The 16,901-nt window shown below is 37.0% G+C and overlaps 1 protein-coding gene across 3 annotated transcripts in view; it reads left to right on the forward strand.

The window, feature by feature from the left end:
- LOC144968066 (uncharacterized) overlaps nucleotides 1-5,630 on the forward strand; it is a 33,258-nt gene extending 27,628 nt beyond the window's left edge. For 2 of the 3 annotated variants that reach the window (XM_078906037.1, XM_078906038.1), the window contains one exon: nucleotides 1,224-5,630. In XM_078906037.1, coding sequence (XP_078762163.1) covers nucleotides 1,224-1,408 — 185 coding nt within the window. In that variant the 3' untranslated portion in view covers nucleotides 1,409-5,630. The remainder of the gene's footprint in view (nucleotides 1-1,223) is intronic. The other variant, XM_078906036.1, reaches the window with a different exon arrangement.
- The last annotated feature ends 11,271 nt before the right edge of the window (nucleotides 5,631-16,901 follow it).

Below are 16,901 nucleotides of genomic sequence, written 5' to 3' on the forward strand. Positions count from 1 at the left end.
GAGTTTTGGGTGGTGATATTTTTTTTGTCTTGTAATTGTAAATCATCTCTTTTTTATGCACCGTATTTGTTTTACATACTTAATTATATGATTTGTAAACATTTGAGTGTGTTCCTCTAAGTAGGGACATGTGCTTGTGTCAGGATAAGCCATTTAGGTGATCTCAAACGAAGTACACTGATGGTAGTATGCTCTTGGAATCTCCATCTATCTATTTTAACCAATTTCCCTTTTTCTTGGGTGCTTTAAATGTAATTCTAGAACTTTTTTTAACTGTCCAATTTTCTTCCCGTTTTTCTGTCTCTGATATGACCTAAATGCGTTGCATGCGTCGTAAAACCCTTAAAAACAAAAACAAAAGTCAACTTTGCTAAACTCACTCAACCCTAATACTGATTATATCCTTAGTATACCCGGGGTTACTTTTACCCCATGCCTATTTATTACATTTTTCTGAGACAAATTATAGGCATAGTACTCCCATAGTCAGCAGGGACGTATGCTGTGTCTTCTATCCCATATGTCTGTTTTCCAACATGCTTTCTGTCTTTGTCTTGGAATGAGATTACTTGGTTTTGTCCTGGCCCTGGCCGGATACCCTGGCTGGGAGGGAAACAGTCAAATGTATAGTTAGTTTTGGGAGATGATATTTTGTTCCTTGTAAATCATCTCTCTGTTATGCACTGTATTATGTTTTGTTTATGTATTATATGATTTGTAAACATTTGAGTGTATTCCTCTTAGTGGGATCTTGTGCTGGTGTCTGGGTGAGACTTTTAGGTGATCTCAAACTAAGTACACTGATATTGTGCTCTTGGAATCTACATCTGTTTCCTATTTGTCCTTTTAATTGTACATATAGAATGTTTTTACTATCCAATTTTCTTCCTTTTTACTGGCACTGATATGACCTAAATGTGTTGCAAGCGCCGTAAAACCCTTAAAAACAAAAACATAGACATAAGTATCAAAGCTAATGTTCTTTATTTTTTCATGTTAATGGAAGTTTAATAAAACTATCTTTGCACATGCTTATTTTTAATAAATATTTTCCAATTTTGAAAAGTAGCAAAAATCTCTAGGATTGAGTGTGTTAAAGTCACCCAATTTTTCTAGTCCAGCAGTGTTGCCTCAATCAGGATTCCACTGAAATAAGGTTGAGATCTCTGCCTCATGTTATATTTCACGAATAATGTGTAATTCATTTCATTTCTATTTTTCAGGGGTGTATTTGAATGCTGCCCTGATTAAACAGTACAAAAACCCTCCGGACATCAAAAATATTTTCAGGCCTCACCTTGTTGAAGCCCCAGATCTTGTCAAGTTATTCCCCACATCCAGACAGAGGCATAGATTTAGGTATAGGACCAGCTCAGCGATATGGACCTCCCCTGCTATGAAGAAATAATGTAAATAATCTATTGTATTTGTTATATTATATATGTTGTTTGTGTAAGGAAAGGAGACTTAAGTATACACACACACCCAACACATACACACAAGGACACAAATGGGACTTAAGTATATACACACCTACACCTACACACAAAGGCACACACTCAGAGAGAGAGAAAAAGAAAGATCAACAAGATTGAGGAAGTGAATAATTTCTATCATATCTTCTTCCTTGCCTGAGGTGCGAAGCATCAAGTACCTGTTAAGGGTATGATTCACAAAATTCAGTTTGTTACAATCACAATTCACATCCACCACTACTGTTTGGGCAGCTATTGTACAAATTCTTTACCTGTTGCCCTCATTCAGTTTGTTTTATACATACGGTTTTTCTTATATTTTATAACAAAGAAATATTTCTTCATTCGATTGTGATTGAAACTCAATTATGTATCTAGAACTACTTTTGGTAATGATGTTTTTATTAGTTTTTTAAAAAATAGTCTAAATCTGGTTCTTTCTCGAGATTTCAATGTTTGTATGAGTGCAGCTGAAATTGTTACATCAACTGTTTTTTGTTAGGTAAACACATTACTAAAAAAACAACAGATCGACGACAGAGAAGTATTTGGCACATTTTTCTGTAATAAGATCCTGGAATATAAACAAAAAGAAGCATTGGCTTGGTTACCTCAAAAGACAAATGATATTTATATTCAAAAACATATGTATATTATATATATATATATATATATATATTCAAAAGTCCTTCAGAGCCTATAGGCCCATAGAACCGGACTTTATCCCGGTTTCTGTAGCGTGAAACGGACAATAGCAATTGCTTGCTATCCTTTGGTTAGGACACTAGTCTATTGCAAAGTACTCTCTGCCAGATCGTAACAGATCCAGCTTCCCAATTACTGCTGGGTGGACAGGGGGGTCAGAAAAAACTCTACTGCACCCGAGATCGATCACGGTCCCTTTGCGTGGGAAGGGTGTGCTCTACCAAGTGAGCTATCAGGACCCCCTTATATTCAAATACTCATATTATAATAAATTCCTGTCATAAAACTCGCTTAAGAATAGGAGTACAGTGAAACCTTGTTTTTATTGTTTCTGATATTGGCTGAAGAAGGGTTTTGAGTTCGTAACGATCTGTGTTTGGTTTTTTTGTTCTTTTTTTTTTAATCCAAAGCTGTTCTTTTCATTTTTGTTCATTTACTTTTTACAGTCCACAGCGGTTCTTGCAGCTTAGTGTCAGTTTGACTTGCTAAACTTCATGCCTTGCTTAATAAGAACTTGGTGATGAGACATGCTTTATTAAATTATGATAAAACTCTTCAATTAACCACCTTACTGTCCCAAGCAAAAAAGGTTCTACTGTACTTTGTCTTTATATTTTAGTCACAATCAAATGTAGACAATATATTTTGTTTGCATTTGTAACTTTAGAATTCATTACTTAGAATAAATATTCATAAAACCCATTTCTTACAGCTTCAAGTTGGATTACGGAAGGGAAAAGAATTGTCTTGTTTTTATGACTGGATGGGAGGTGGTTTCATAATGGCTGTGAAGAGAATTGGAGATAATAATTATTTATCTGATTACAATGGGTTTTAGAAAAAGTCTCTATTTAGCTCTTGTTTGTGCAGTAGTAAAAATATTTGTTTTCTTGTTGATACAACCATAGAAAGATTTTATTTTGTACGTTTCCACAGAAGTGTGTAATGCATGTTATATACATTTTTTTGTTTGTTTTTGTTTTGTCTTTTGTATATTTTGAGGGGTATTGGTATAATAAAAGCCTTAGTAAACGTGTATATTGGTTAATGGTATATTGGCGAACCATTGTAAATTATTTTTCAGCTGATTCGCTAGAGAGAGAATTGTAATAGAGAGTAGCCAGTCGTTTTATTCTGTGTTTCAAACATCATATTCATGATTATCTATTTCAGGCATTTTCTATAATGCTAACTCTGATTCTAATCCTAAATGTTTACGTCTTTGGTTTTCTCACACAACTCACCACTTCACGTTGGTTGGACGACGGTATTAACTCTCTTGAATGGAAAATTAAACAAATTTGTTTTATTTTCAATCATAGTAAACTCGAGAGACAGAGTTAAGGCTAATCCATAATTTTTCAAAACTCGTGTTCACTTTCCCTCTGTTTTCTCCTTTTCACTGGCTAAAAAGCACTAAAATCTAAGCCTTGACTGGGTAACTCCTCAGGGCAGGTGAATGCTTGCTCCCTGTGCTAGAGAATTCTAGATAAATCTGTCTCTGCCTCCTCTTTCTCTTCCCCCCCCCCCCCCCCCCCCCCCCCCCCCCTGTATGCACAGCTGCCCTTTTCAGTTGTCTTTTGTCCTTGGTCTGAAATGGGATCCTTTAATTTTCCCTGGGTCCTCTCTCAGGGTAAATTTGTTGAGGGGAAGTAAGTCTGATTGAATTTTTTTTCTTTGGTGGGAGATGAATAAATATCCTTCCTCTGTCAAATTATTGATGGAGCATTCTGTCATCTTCCTAGACATCTGTCCATAGTATTTTTGGAAAGGATGAGTTAAGTGTGGTTCAAGCTCTGATCGCGAAATTTTTTACCAAAAGGGAAATAGTCTCGAGTGTCTCTTTTCTCCTCTCACCTTCTCAGTGTGGATATAACCGAATGACACTGAGTAGGGTGTGTTCTACATTATCTTTCCAGGGGAATATTTTATTTCCTTTTGGGCTGTTGGGTTTTACATCTTTGCACATTCTTGCTATCTCATCTATTGAATGGGGTCCTCCGACCTCCCATGGTGAGCAGAGAGGTCACTTGTTTGTCTTCTATTACCCTATGTCTGTGTTCCTTTTCTGTTGTGGTCTCTATCTCTATTCTGGATTTGAAATTGCTTGTTTTATGTTGTTTTTTTCCTGGTCTTGGCTGGGATCCTCAGCTGGGACTGGACTGTCAAATGAATGGTATTTCTTTATTTTATTATTTTTTTTTTTTTTTGAGAAATGATATTTTTTCATTGTGAATCATCGGTCTGTTATGTACTATAATTGTTTTAAGTTTTGAATATATTGAACCACATTGTAAACATTTGAGTTAATCCTTCATAGCAGGATTCTTTGCTTGTGCCTGGATTAGACTTTTAGCTAATGTCAAAATAGGCACATTGGTGGATTGATCATGGAATCTTCTGTTCCCGTTTTGAATCACAGTCCCCTGGGTGGGGTTCCTGACCTCCCAAAGTGGGCAGGGAGGTACTTACTGTGTCTATATCCCCCTATATCTGTTTTCCAACATGCTTTTTGTCTTTGTCTTGGAATGAGATTACTTGGTTTTGCCCAGGCCTTAGCCGGATACCCTAGCTGGAAGGGAAACAGTCAAATGTATAGTTAGTTTTGTGAGATGATACTGTTTTCCTTGTAAATCATCTCTCTGTTATGCACTGTATTATTTTATTTACATATTAAATATGATTTGTAAACATTTGAGTGTATCCCTCTTAGTTGGGGCCTCTGCTTGGGCCTGGCTGAGACTTTTTGATGATCTCAAACTAAGTACTTTAACAGTGTGCTCTTGGAATCTACATCTGTTACTTATTTGAACCAATTCCCTTTGTCTTCCCTTTTCTTGAGTGCTTTAATTGTAATTCTAGAACTTTTTACTTTCCCATTTTCTTCCCTTTTACTGGCGCTGATATGACCTAAAAGTGTTGCAAGCGACGTAAAAGTAAAACCCTTTAAAACAAACAAGCAAGTCTATTGCGAGTCATCCGCTTTACCATGAGATGGGTTGGGTTAACAATCTTTAGATAAAGTCCAAGCCTTTGCTGTAAGCAAAAGCTTTCAAGCCATTTTAGCTTCATTGTTTAGTTTTATGCATGGTTTCAATTCATTATTGCCTGGACAGTTTATTCACAGTTGCCAGCAAGTCACACATGCCTTAATCGCACCAATTACGATCATTGATGGACAGACTGAAATTCATTATTAAAGCATGTGAGACGAGATTTTTTTAAAACGTTCAAAAATAGAACTCAAAGACCGAGACGATTGTTCTATTTGTTAGAATTAAGCTCGATTCTATGTCTGTGCACCAAAGTTCATGGCCTGGACTAAAGAAAAATGCCAGATGACCATGTGTAAATTTCCTAATGAAACCCTGACATAATATGACTTTTATGTAAATTATATGCTCTAAACATGGTTTTTTAACAGAAATAAATTTGTTCATTGAAACAAGATTATTGTTTTTGTTTGTTTTTTTCTTCTCAAGAATAATTACTGATAGTAATGACCTGACCAATGAGGATTTTAAATAAGTAATAATTTAAGGTTTTGCACTTGTTGCTTGAAACATTTCGAATTTTTCTGATGTCGACTTTACATTTAAACAGCGTAATACTTTATTCCGGTTATTTTCTCTCACACCTTGTATAAACGTGCGCAAAAGTAAAGAATCAATTCAATTATAAGGAATGTTACGGGGACAGTCGTGAAAACGGAAGTTCTTAAATTATCGACAGAATCCTTTCTCACCAACGTGCCTTGATTGAAATCGCCATGTCATCTTCCACTGCTTGCAAGATTTCTGCTGATTTAAACATAGAAAATATTATCTTTGTGAAATCATTTTGTAATTACTTATATTTCAGTTATTTTGCTCTCGAAAACATACTGAAACTGAGGCTCGAAGAGAGAGAGAGAGAGAGAGAGAGAGAGAGAGAGAGAGAGAGAGAGAGAGAGAGAGAGAGAGAGAGAGAGAGTAGCTGAGGTTGCACAGCTTTTCAATGTTAGAGCTAGAGCTACCTGCTATTCTATTTCGTAAAGTTCAACATGTGAGGGATCAATGGTGGACTGGTCAACCCAGAGTCATCATCCATCGTTGCTTGTACTCTTGAGCACGCTGCCGGTCAGCTGTCTCCACGAATCACGATCCTCTGCTGTGCGCATGAAATCTGTGTTGATTTTTAAGTCACATTTGGCCATTCATAGGTTATTTAGAACAGTCATTCTTCGTCTTCATCTATCTCTCTTTCCTTCCATCATCCCAGATGTTAATGTTACCAACTTTTCTATTCCGTCTCTTCTCCACACGTGTCCCAGAAACCGTAACTGCCTCTTTCTGATGGTATCGATCAATATTCTTCCCTTTCTCAGGGTAACAACGGCCAGTTATGATCGAAAACAATCTTGGTTGGTTGCTCTTTACAAGTGAATGGTTGCCAGATCGCCGGCATGCCGGTTTTTTTTAGATATTCTTGAGGCTGATCTGCCGTCTATCAGTTTTTTTGAAAAAGTTGCCGGTGATGTCACCATCATGTCTTATGTCATGTTTTGACACGTGTGCTCAGTTGTTTGAATTTTTATGACGTCAGCCTAGACAGATTGGGACCAAATGTCAAAGTGACCTAAAACCAGTGGTATTCTTTGATTAGTTGATTGTCGAAAGGGAGCGGGGTGGGAGAGATAGGCCTTTTTTTCTTTTCTTTCTATGCTATTCGTGCTATAGGTGGGTATTGGGTTGGGTTTTTTTTTTCTTCTCTATCTTTCCTTTTCCTTTCTCTTCTTTTATAATTTTCCTTCTTTCTTTGTTTTCTGATTTGTTTTGTTTGTTTGTTTAATATAGAATTCATCCTTGCAATTAAAAGATCAATTCATTAATTATTCTCTCTGTTTCTCTTTCATATTTCCTCTGGTTCTATCTTCATGTAAGTCATCTGTTTTCTGAGTGACAATATTATATTACAATAATGCAAAGGTGATTGACTATGTTTACCTTCGATATACTATGTAAAATAATGGCTCATACTTTCATTCACTGAGTGGGGTTTCTGACCTCCCATAGTGGGCAGGGAGGCACTTATTGTGCCTTCAATCCTTCTATACTACATCTGTTTTCCAATATGCTTTCTTTGTCTAGGGATAAGATTACTTGGTTTTGTCCAGGCCCTGGACTGTTAGCCTAGCTGGGAGGAAAACAGTCAAATGTATAGTTAGAGTTTTGGGAGATTATATTTTTTGTCTTGTAAATTATCTCTCTGTTGTTATGCACTGTTTTATGTTTTGTTTACATATATTATATGCTTTGTAAACATCTGAGTGCATCTCTCTTAGTGGGGACCTGTGCTCGTGTCTGGATGAGACTTTTAGGTGATCTTAAACTAAGTACTTTGATAGCGTGCTCACTTTGATAGCGTGCTCTTGGAATCCACATCTGTTTCCTATTTGAACCAATTCCCATTTTCTTCCTTTTTTACTGGCGCTGATATGACCTTAATGAGTTGCAAGCGCCGTAAAACCTTTAAAAACAAACATTGTGACATTAATAATAACTATCAAGGGTTTGTCCTCACACGTGCTGCTAGACCTGTAGTGTTGGTAGTTTAAGCTTATATCTAGTGCTGATGACTGCAAATCATATTGGTTTGCTCCATCCTGTAGCGAGTCTACTTGCTGAATGTCATGGTCTAATGAGTGCTTAAGAGCTAACTCGACTACATTCATACAATAAAGATGTGACAAATAAGGCCCCCAGAATTTACTAGTTACTTTTAAAATTAGAACAAATGACGAGTTGGTTTAAGATGATATAAATATAGAGAGATGAAATTTAATGAGATGAATAAATAGTGATCTCATTACAAACGATAACATGACAGTATTCTGTGACCTTGAGGATAAAGTTGTATGGACTTTGTGAGGTCCTACTCCCAGGCAGAGGACATATTCAACGGCATCGGGATACGACAATCCTGACAGTGGCTGACAAAGATGAACAATGAAGCTCCGGCGTCTTGATAGTGGAATCAAATAATGGAGTTTTCCACCAGGTCCCGATAATAAGATATAAATCTTTATGGAGTTTTCCACCAAATCCCTATAGGAAGATATAAATCTTTAAAATATAAGTGATATGAGGAGTGGAGTGGTCTGGCCGCCAAGGCATAGGTTATTGAGAGAAGTGAGTGAGGAAGAGGAAATCAATCAGCTTTTGTAATAAGTGGCTATGTGAAAGAAGGTAGAAAGAAAAGTATTCACTAATTTGAAATGAATTCAAAGAGAAGGCTATTAAAGGAATGATAACCTAATATTAGAGAAGGTAAAGTTTTTCTAAGCCTACCGAAATATAACTGGAGTGAGATGAACTCAGTTCTTACTAAAATAAAACTTTAATAAAAATAAATGTGAATCATCGTCATGTGACACTGAATGCTTGCCTGATCTTCTTGCTGTTATGATGACTATAAAGTGTTAACGTGGTTAAAGTGGTTAAATAATCTTTTTGAGCCACCATAAATTTAGATTTGATAACAAAGTTAGCCTATTGCTACATTTCGAAGTTGCAGGTTTTTTAGTTTTCCTTTAAAGACCTTGCTGGTGTTCTAAAGTCCAGGCGCTGCCACCCATGCAAGTGTAAAGTTACTTTTGTACATTTGTGTTTGTGGAAAAACCAGGAAGTAAAGCAGGAAGGGCGTATGAGAGAGAGAGAGAGATGCGAGTTGGGGGGGGGGGGGGGGGGGGTCATTTGAAACTTCTAATGCTTTGATTTTTCATTGGGAAATTTTACAATTTGTCCAATCATTGTTATGCGATAAATGTAATGATTTACGAGTGGTTTGAAATAGTAATTGTAAATGCACCCCTCCCCCGCAAACAAAACAAAAACTGATTAGGCCGATGCTGGGGACAAGTAGGCACGGCATAGCACTGATACGACAACTGTAATGTTATCTCGACTGCTTTGTAGATACAATATAAATCTGTTATTACGAAATCACATAATTTGATAAAATTATTTTTTACTCGTTAAAACTGGATATGAGAAGAGGAGAGAGAGAGAGAGAGAGAGAGAAGAGAGAGAGAGGTGTAAGGAGGGGGGTGGTGGTTCTGTTCTTTACGTCAATAAGCTTTTGATTTATTATGATAAGCAACATTAAAATCAAAAAGATGAAATTTACAGAGATGCCAAATGTCCGGGTTTTCCGACTTTTTCCGGATTTTTGTTTTCACACCTCAGCAGCTTTTCCTGTCTCCTAGAAGAAGGCCACTAAATTTCCTTCTCTTCAAGACATAAACAAAATTATTAGAATTGACGCTCCAAAGGCCTCATACACTTGCAAAGGAAAGTGTTGGGATAAAAGAGATGTTTTTGTTTGTTCATTTACAAGGTTCGTATTTTTTTTTTGCCAGATCTGACAATGTGACATTCATTATGGCAACCCTTCAAAATGCGGGATAGGCTGAAATAAAAAGAAGAAGATTTACAAGGTTCGTTTTTTTTGGTCATCATAGCTTGCCGCTCCAACACCGAACCTACTCCACAGCATCAGGGCAGCAGACTATTAGGTCATTGTCAGTGCAGCTGGGACCGTCCTGGCATTCTCTAAGGATGTGCTCCATCGTCTGCTCTGGGTATCCACATCTTGTTCACAAGCTAGTCTCAACCAGCCCCCACTTTTTCATGCTTCCAGCTGTTCTCCCAAGTTTTGCCCTTGCTCTGTTTAGTGTTACCCATTCATTCCTGGGGAGCTCAGTTCTGTAGGGCAGTTCTCTCGGATCTTTAATGACTTCATTTGCATGATTGTCCCACTCCCTCCATGTGGAAAGTCTGTATACAGCTGCATGCTCAGCGTTTTTTTGGTGAGATGTTATGCTTTCACTCATTTTTATGTTTTTCTTTCAAAAATCACTTGGCATCCCATGTATTTACTTACTAAGGACTGTTGCACATCCAGGACCAAAGGCCATTAATGGACGCTCATCCATCGGACAAGATTCTGGGTTGCCCTCTCCATTTCTTTTTTATGTTGTCCCCGTCTCCTTCGGTACATCCTTTGTGTTGCGCCTCCGTAATTTGACCTTCCCTTATTTCTTTTCTCCTGATGGTCTCATAGCAGTGCTAGTCTGAATGATGCTGAATGTTGGCTTCTTAAAGTTAAAGGGTGTGTCCAATCCAGCCCCAATTCCTCCGTCAGATCTGCTATTCGACCGGCGCCCGTCCTACACGTTGCTACAGCACTTTATATGTTATCTTCTCTGGTCATCCTTTTGTTATCGGCTCGCCTCAGACATGAATTCAGAAATGTCTGTATCCTATTGAGCATATCTTTTTTGTTGTTCTCTAAGTTTCTGATCCATAAAGGAGAACATTTGTGTTGAAGATGGTGAGTTTGGATTTCATATGGATCTCATTTGAAGCCCAAAATGTTCTTCAGCAAGATGAAGGGGCCAATTTCAATTAGAGGAACATGGGATGGAAGGAGAGGAAAATAAGAGAATCAACGTGGATGCAAAATAGGGGGACGAGATGAACTATCTAGACCATAGTGTCGTGTTCTGAAAAACATAATAATAAACAAGAATGGGGCAGCGTGGCTCAGCGGGACGATCTTTGCTTCGTACCCGAAAGGTACCGAGTTCGATCACCTGTCGCTGCGCTGTGTGGCCTTGAGCAAGTCACCTCGCCATGCCTAGCTCAATTTGCGGCGCTGCACAACGGCTGACGCCTGGGTTATTCCAGTCTTCCCTTGGAATAGACCCTAGAGACAAATTTCCCCTTCGGGATGAATAAAGGGAACTTTGTTTACTTTACTTATTTACTTAAAAAATGTCGGAAAACGCGTCCTTCAAATATCGATCGATTAAAATGACCGTCATCTTGTTAAAAACGCTCAAATCTGGGACTTTTTTGGGGGACGTTTTTAACATGAATAGGGTTATTTTAAGAGATCCATATTTGAAGGAGTTGTTATCTGGTAAAAAGTTAAAACTGTATTTTTGTTTGCTTTTCTTTAGAGTGCAGTGGAATACTGGTGTTTGTGTTATCTTGACAAGCTAACGGTCTGTTCTGATTCTTGTCAGTAACAAGGAAGTCGTTACAATTGTCATCTATTTTTAATCAATCATTTTGGTGTATTTTTTCCTTGGTAGATCTAGCATTCCTAATCATTGAATGCCCGGTGTGCTCTTTTGTATACGCCTAGAGAAACACACGAAAGCTCACTTGGTAGAGCGATAATTCCACGTCACGTCGCATATTCGATATCCAAGTAAGGCATTAGTTTGTTTCAGCCTTTGTTGTCGTTTCTTTGTTTGCGGCTATGTGGATAGGAAGGTCTTGGGTTCAAGTCTCGCTCTGTGTGGCGCATAGCTGAGTCCTTGGAAAAGGCTATTTACTCACATAATCTCACCGTACTCAGGTGTTAAATGAGTACCTGGTCGTTAACAGCGTTGTATCTGTCGGAAATAATTGCAATACCGCCTAAGAGGCTCCATATATCTTTATGTCCTTCATGTTAACTGTTGCTGTTGTCTAGGGACACTTATAAAAAGCGCTTTGAGCCCGTTTAAAGGAATATTGCCCTATATAAATACACGAGTTATTTCATTAAAAAGAGAGCCCTTTTCAACTCAAACAGGTTTTCTGCCGTACTCTGGAAAACACAGATTTAAAAATCTGGCCAGAAAACTCGTCCTTCAAATATCGATCGATTTAAATGACTCTCATCTTGGCAAAAACTCTCAAACCCGGGACTAATATAATGTGTTTTTCCAGAGTACGACAGTTATGTCAATAATAAACTAGGACGAAGCATAAACATTATTCTTTGTTAATCTCAAGTGTTAACTAGAAAATCATAAGGCTTGAGACATGGAATAGGGGTAGGGCACGATGGTTGGTTTCTCTCGCCAACAGGAGGAAAAAAAATCAATTCGAGCATTTAGTCATTGCGGTCCTGTGGTCTAGTGGGATGACACCCGCCTTCGGACTGGAAGTGGAAGATCCAGGCCTTTAACAGCGTTGTCTCTATCCGGATTTTTTTTTCTTTTTGTAATATCGCATAACCGGCGTCATGTTTCGTCGTACATGCTAATTGTTGCTATTGGTTTGGGACCCCATGTAAAGCGCATTGAGCACGTTTAGTAGATATTCCTCTATATAACTGCTGGTTTGTTGGGTTTTTTTTTTCAACATATTTCCAAATACACAAAATGGAAAAATTCATTTTTCATAAATAATTTACAGGACTCCAACCAATGTTTCATTACGTATAGATACTATGCGCTTTGCTAAAAAAAACTCACAACATTGCCATCCGAAAATATAACGGACCAACATCCAAAACTATGTGTAACCTTGAAGATTTATAGTCTGGTTAAAACAGTTTAGTGAGAATTACTCATAAATTTGGATGGCAAAAACAAAAACAAAAAAATAAATAAATAAAAAAAACAATAACAAAGACCTGTGTGATGTCAACTTCGTTCTATCTATAGCGAAACTCGTTTGCCTTAATGTAAACAATGAAAACAATATGTGAAAATAATACAAACGTCATAAGAACTCGATGTTACAAATTAAGGAGCAGGCACTGGTGTAAGATAAAAACCCGAAAAAGTGTGTATAAAACAGTGACAGAAAAAGCTGAGAGAAAATTACAAGGAAAAAACAAAGAACAAAAACATCCTAAAAATTCAGTAAGCCCTAGGTACATCCAGCGGGCTGCTTTTTTAGGATAAAATTTTTTCTTGAATTTTTCTCTCCGCTGTGTCTGGAACCGTTTCATACACATTTTTCATATCGTTAAGAAAACAACTCCTTCATAATGTCTATTTCGCTAATGATATAGGGAGGAAAGGTGGCTGGGGGGAGGGGGGTATTGATTTCACTTGAGATGCAATTGCGTTGAAAGCGTTAGATACTAAAAGTACATCATCATTATTATTATTATTATTAAAATTTGTGAAGATCAGTATCTTGCAAAGTCAGACAAGACTTGGCCCCATGGATTTTATTTCTGATAAAAATATTTATCTATATATAAACATCCTGCTGCTTAACTGCGTCCTCGCTGTGTTATCCGATTTTAAGATAAAGATATTAAGATCTTATTGTTGTAACAGAATATCGATAAGTAATGAAATGCAAGATTCAATTTTTTATTGGACGAAGACAGATAATGTGATAATGTGATAATGTGAGCGTCTACATTTCATGTTATTTTACATTCTATACTGCACAGCAATATTTCCCCCTTTTGTGCGGTTATGTAGTAGTCTAGTGGTATGACACTCGCTTTCGGATCGGAAGGTCCTGGTTCGAGGCTCGCTCGGCGCATAATTGAGTCCCTGGAGAAGGCTCTTTATTCACATTCTCTAACCGTGCTCATGTGTAAAATGAGTACCCAGCCGTTAACAGCGTTGCCTCTGTCCGAGAAAATTGTAATAACGCCTAACAGGCGTCATGTCTCGTCCTTCTTTTTAAATGTTGCTTTTGGCCAAGTTCCCTTGTAAAGCGCTTTGAGCACTAGTGGATATTGCGCTATATAAAAGCTCAATTTTTTTTAAAGAGTAGCACACCTTTTATTAATATTTATTGTTATATTTGAATTCGTGCTTCCATACAAGGAGCATTCAATTTCCTGTCCCATTATTGTTATTGCTTATTTACCGTTACTACGCCATTCTCACATACTTTCTCATTTGTCTTTATAGATAGTATGCAGATGACGTCACTCAGGCTTTTGTTATTGTTTTTGCCATCCGCGTTTGTGAGTTGTTCTCACTAAACTGTATTAACCAGACTATAAAAGTTCTGTTACACAGGTTTGTGTGTTGCCCGTTATACTTCGGATGCATGTTGTGAACTCCTTGGCCAAGCGCATTCTATCTATACGATTCTTACACTTCTGCTTTTCGAAAATCCGGGCGTGTTCCCAACCGCTGCACAAGCTTGTGAGTGCGCGTTGGGAACAAAGTTCGAATTCCAAAACGCAAGAGTGTAAGAAATCTTTTATTCTACCCTCAATCTATTCCGATTTCGTCTTCTCTGAATGAAAGACATTTTCAAACATGTTGAAATGATACTTATTTTTGTTCAAAAAATCTAATTTAAGTGAAATTTAACACTTGATAATCTGACGTCACAAATTATTATTGCAAACTTGATATCATTACGCGTTACTATTTAGGGAATGGGGTGGAATTATAGTGTTTCTTTCATTCATCGTGTTTTGTTGATAAAGAGGAAACCCAAAACCAATTACACATTTCACTACTTATCGTTATTATTTCCTGAGAGCTTCAAGCAGCAACATTTTCATTTTTATTGTCTCGTGCCGTTTGATATAAGTAGGACGGGAGAGGGAGGAAGGGAGGATGTTGGAGAACATGATATTTATAATATACGGTGAGAGAATGTGAGTAAAGAGCCTTTTCCAAGGACTCCACTATGCGCAGCTCAGAGCGGGACCTGAACCCTCGACCTTCCGACCAGAAAGCGAGTGCCATACCACACGACCACATAAACTGCGTTAACAACGTTTATATCACGATATCGTAACCGCTCACAGAATGCAAGCTACACATAGTAACATTTCCCATTTACGAAATGTAATTAAAATAATAGAATTTCTGAGAGTTTGTTACAACGGCCTCCGTTTTCGGTTTGTCTTTTGTGATAAATGTAACCGTATTCGGTTTGTCTTCAGTGATAAATGTAACCGTATTTACTTTGTTGATAAATGTAACCGTATTTGATTTGTTTTAGTAATAAATCTAACCGTATTCAGTTTGTCTTTAATGATAAATATAACCGTATTCGGTTTGTCATTAGTGATAAATGTAACCATATTTGGTTTGTCTTCAGTTATAAATGTAACTGTATTCGGTTTGTCATTAGTTATAAATGTAACCATATTTGGTATGTCTTTAGTGATAAATGTACCCGTATTCGGGTTGTCTCCCGTGATAAATGTAACCGAATTCGGGTTATCTTTAGTGATACATGTAACCGTATTCGGTTTGTCTTTTGTGATACATGTAACCATATTCGGTTTGTCATTAGTGATAAATGTAACCATATTCAGTTTGTCTTTAGTGATAAATGTAACCGTTTTCGGTTTGTCTTTAATGATACATGTAAAGTCAACAGTACAAAATGAAGGTCCATCGTCGCGCTCACGTCTTGAAGTTCATAATAAGTAAAATGTTTGTGTCGCTCATTGACTTTACGAAATGCAATCCTTGTTTATGTATTGATGCTTTGCGTTTATCCAAAATGCTCACAACATCCGCCAGCCGGATATAACTACCAACACACAAAACTATGCGTAACCTTGAACATTTATAGTCTGATTGATACAATTTAGTGAGAACTCATAAAAAATGGCTGGCTAAAAGGAATCTCAAAGAGCTGAGTGACGTCAAGTTCGTTCCTTCTGTTGTTCAAGGTTTGATGTTGATATTTATTTGATGGGACTAGAACAAAGTGCACATATTTGCAGGTCTGATAACCGAACGCAATTATGGGCTTCTATCGTATCATATCGTTTAAGAGATAATAGGTCCTAAAAACCTTTAAATGGTCTGTGTAACTTTTATGCATAGATACAATTTATCAATTATGTAAATAGTATTCAATGTCACTTAATTGATAATATTGAGAATTAATATCTAATACATAAATAAGTGTCATTTTCAATATTTCTTAGTTTAATCAACTCTCTTTACATTAACATTGCATTTCTATTTAGATCGTTGCAATGAATAATATTTTGCGCTTGTTTGAGGGTATTTTCATGACAACAAAAAGGCCCATAGCAAATTGGCTCATCAGACCTGCAAATAAGTACACGTCGGACTAGAAGTTCCTGCATAGCACAAAGGGGCCTAGATCGTTGTCGTCGGCGGATCAATCATTTCTAGCCTAAATGAACTAGTTACGTTCAATGAATATCCATCCGCCTCGTAATTTTGTTTTATCAGTGTACACAGTGTAAAATCTTGTTTTTGTTTGATTTCATTATCTAAGATGTAATACGAACATCACGATCCGATCCGCTGATCAGAGGGTTTCGGTTTTTTGTTGTTGTTTGTTTTGTTTTGTTTTGTTTTGATTTTTGGGTCTGACTGCGTTTTACAACCAGAAAATATTGTATGGGGTTTTTAAATCCAATGCAAAGTATTGTCTATCAGTCTTTTAGGAGGTGTCATGGTTCCAGGAATGGATTTTTAAATGGAGGAATAATCCAAAAGCATGATAGGTATAACGCACTGGATAACAAATGCAATCGTAAAGAGTTAAATATATATATATATATATACTGCCTACTAGTGTTCAAAACAAAAACAAAACAAAAACAAATAAAAAAATAAAAAGATAAAACACGTTAAAAATCTTTTGGCAAGAAAACTCGTCCTTCAAATATCGATCGATTGAAATGAATCTCGCCTTGGCAAAAACTCTCAAACCTGGGACTTCGTGCGAAGTGTAGCAGCTTAGCTGATTTTCCCCTTTCGTTTTTGGAGACCCTATGTCATTCTATCTGTAGAGAATTTGTCCATGTAAGAAGGCAAGTAGTTCCTACCAATACACCTATATTTATATGAAAGACAAACATGGAATATATACTACGTTATGTATGATAGTCTTACAAATAGCTTAGAAGTAAAACATGATATCTTTCAATCTTCTTCTTCTTCTTCTTCTTCTTCTTCTTCTTCTTCTTCTT

Source organism: Berghia stephanieae, chromosome 3 (assembly GCF_034508935.2).
Source record: "Berghia stephanieae isolate SIO BIC M18660-M18661 chromosome 3, UCSD_Bste_1.3, whole genome shotgun sequence".
In the NCBI taxonomy this organism is placed as follows: Eukaryota; Metazoa; Mollusca; class Gastropoda; order Nudibranchia; family Aeolidiidae; genus Berghia; species Berghia stephanieae.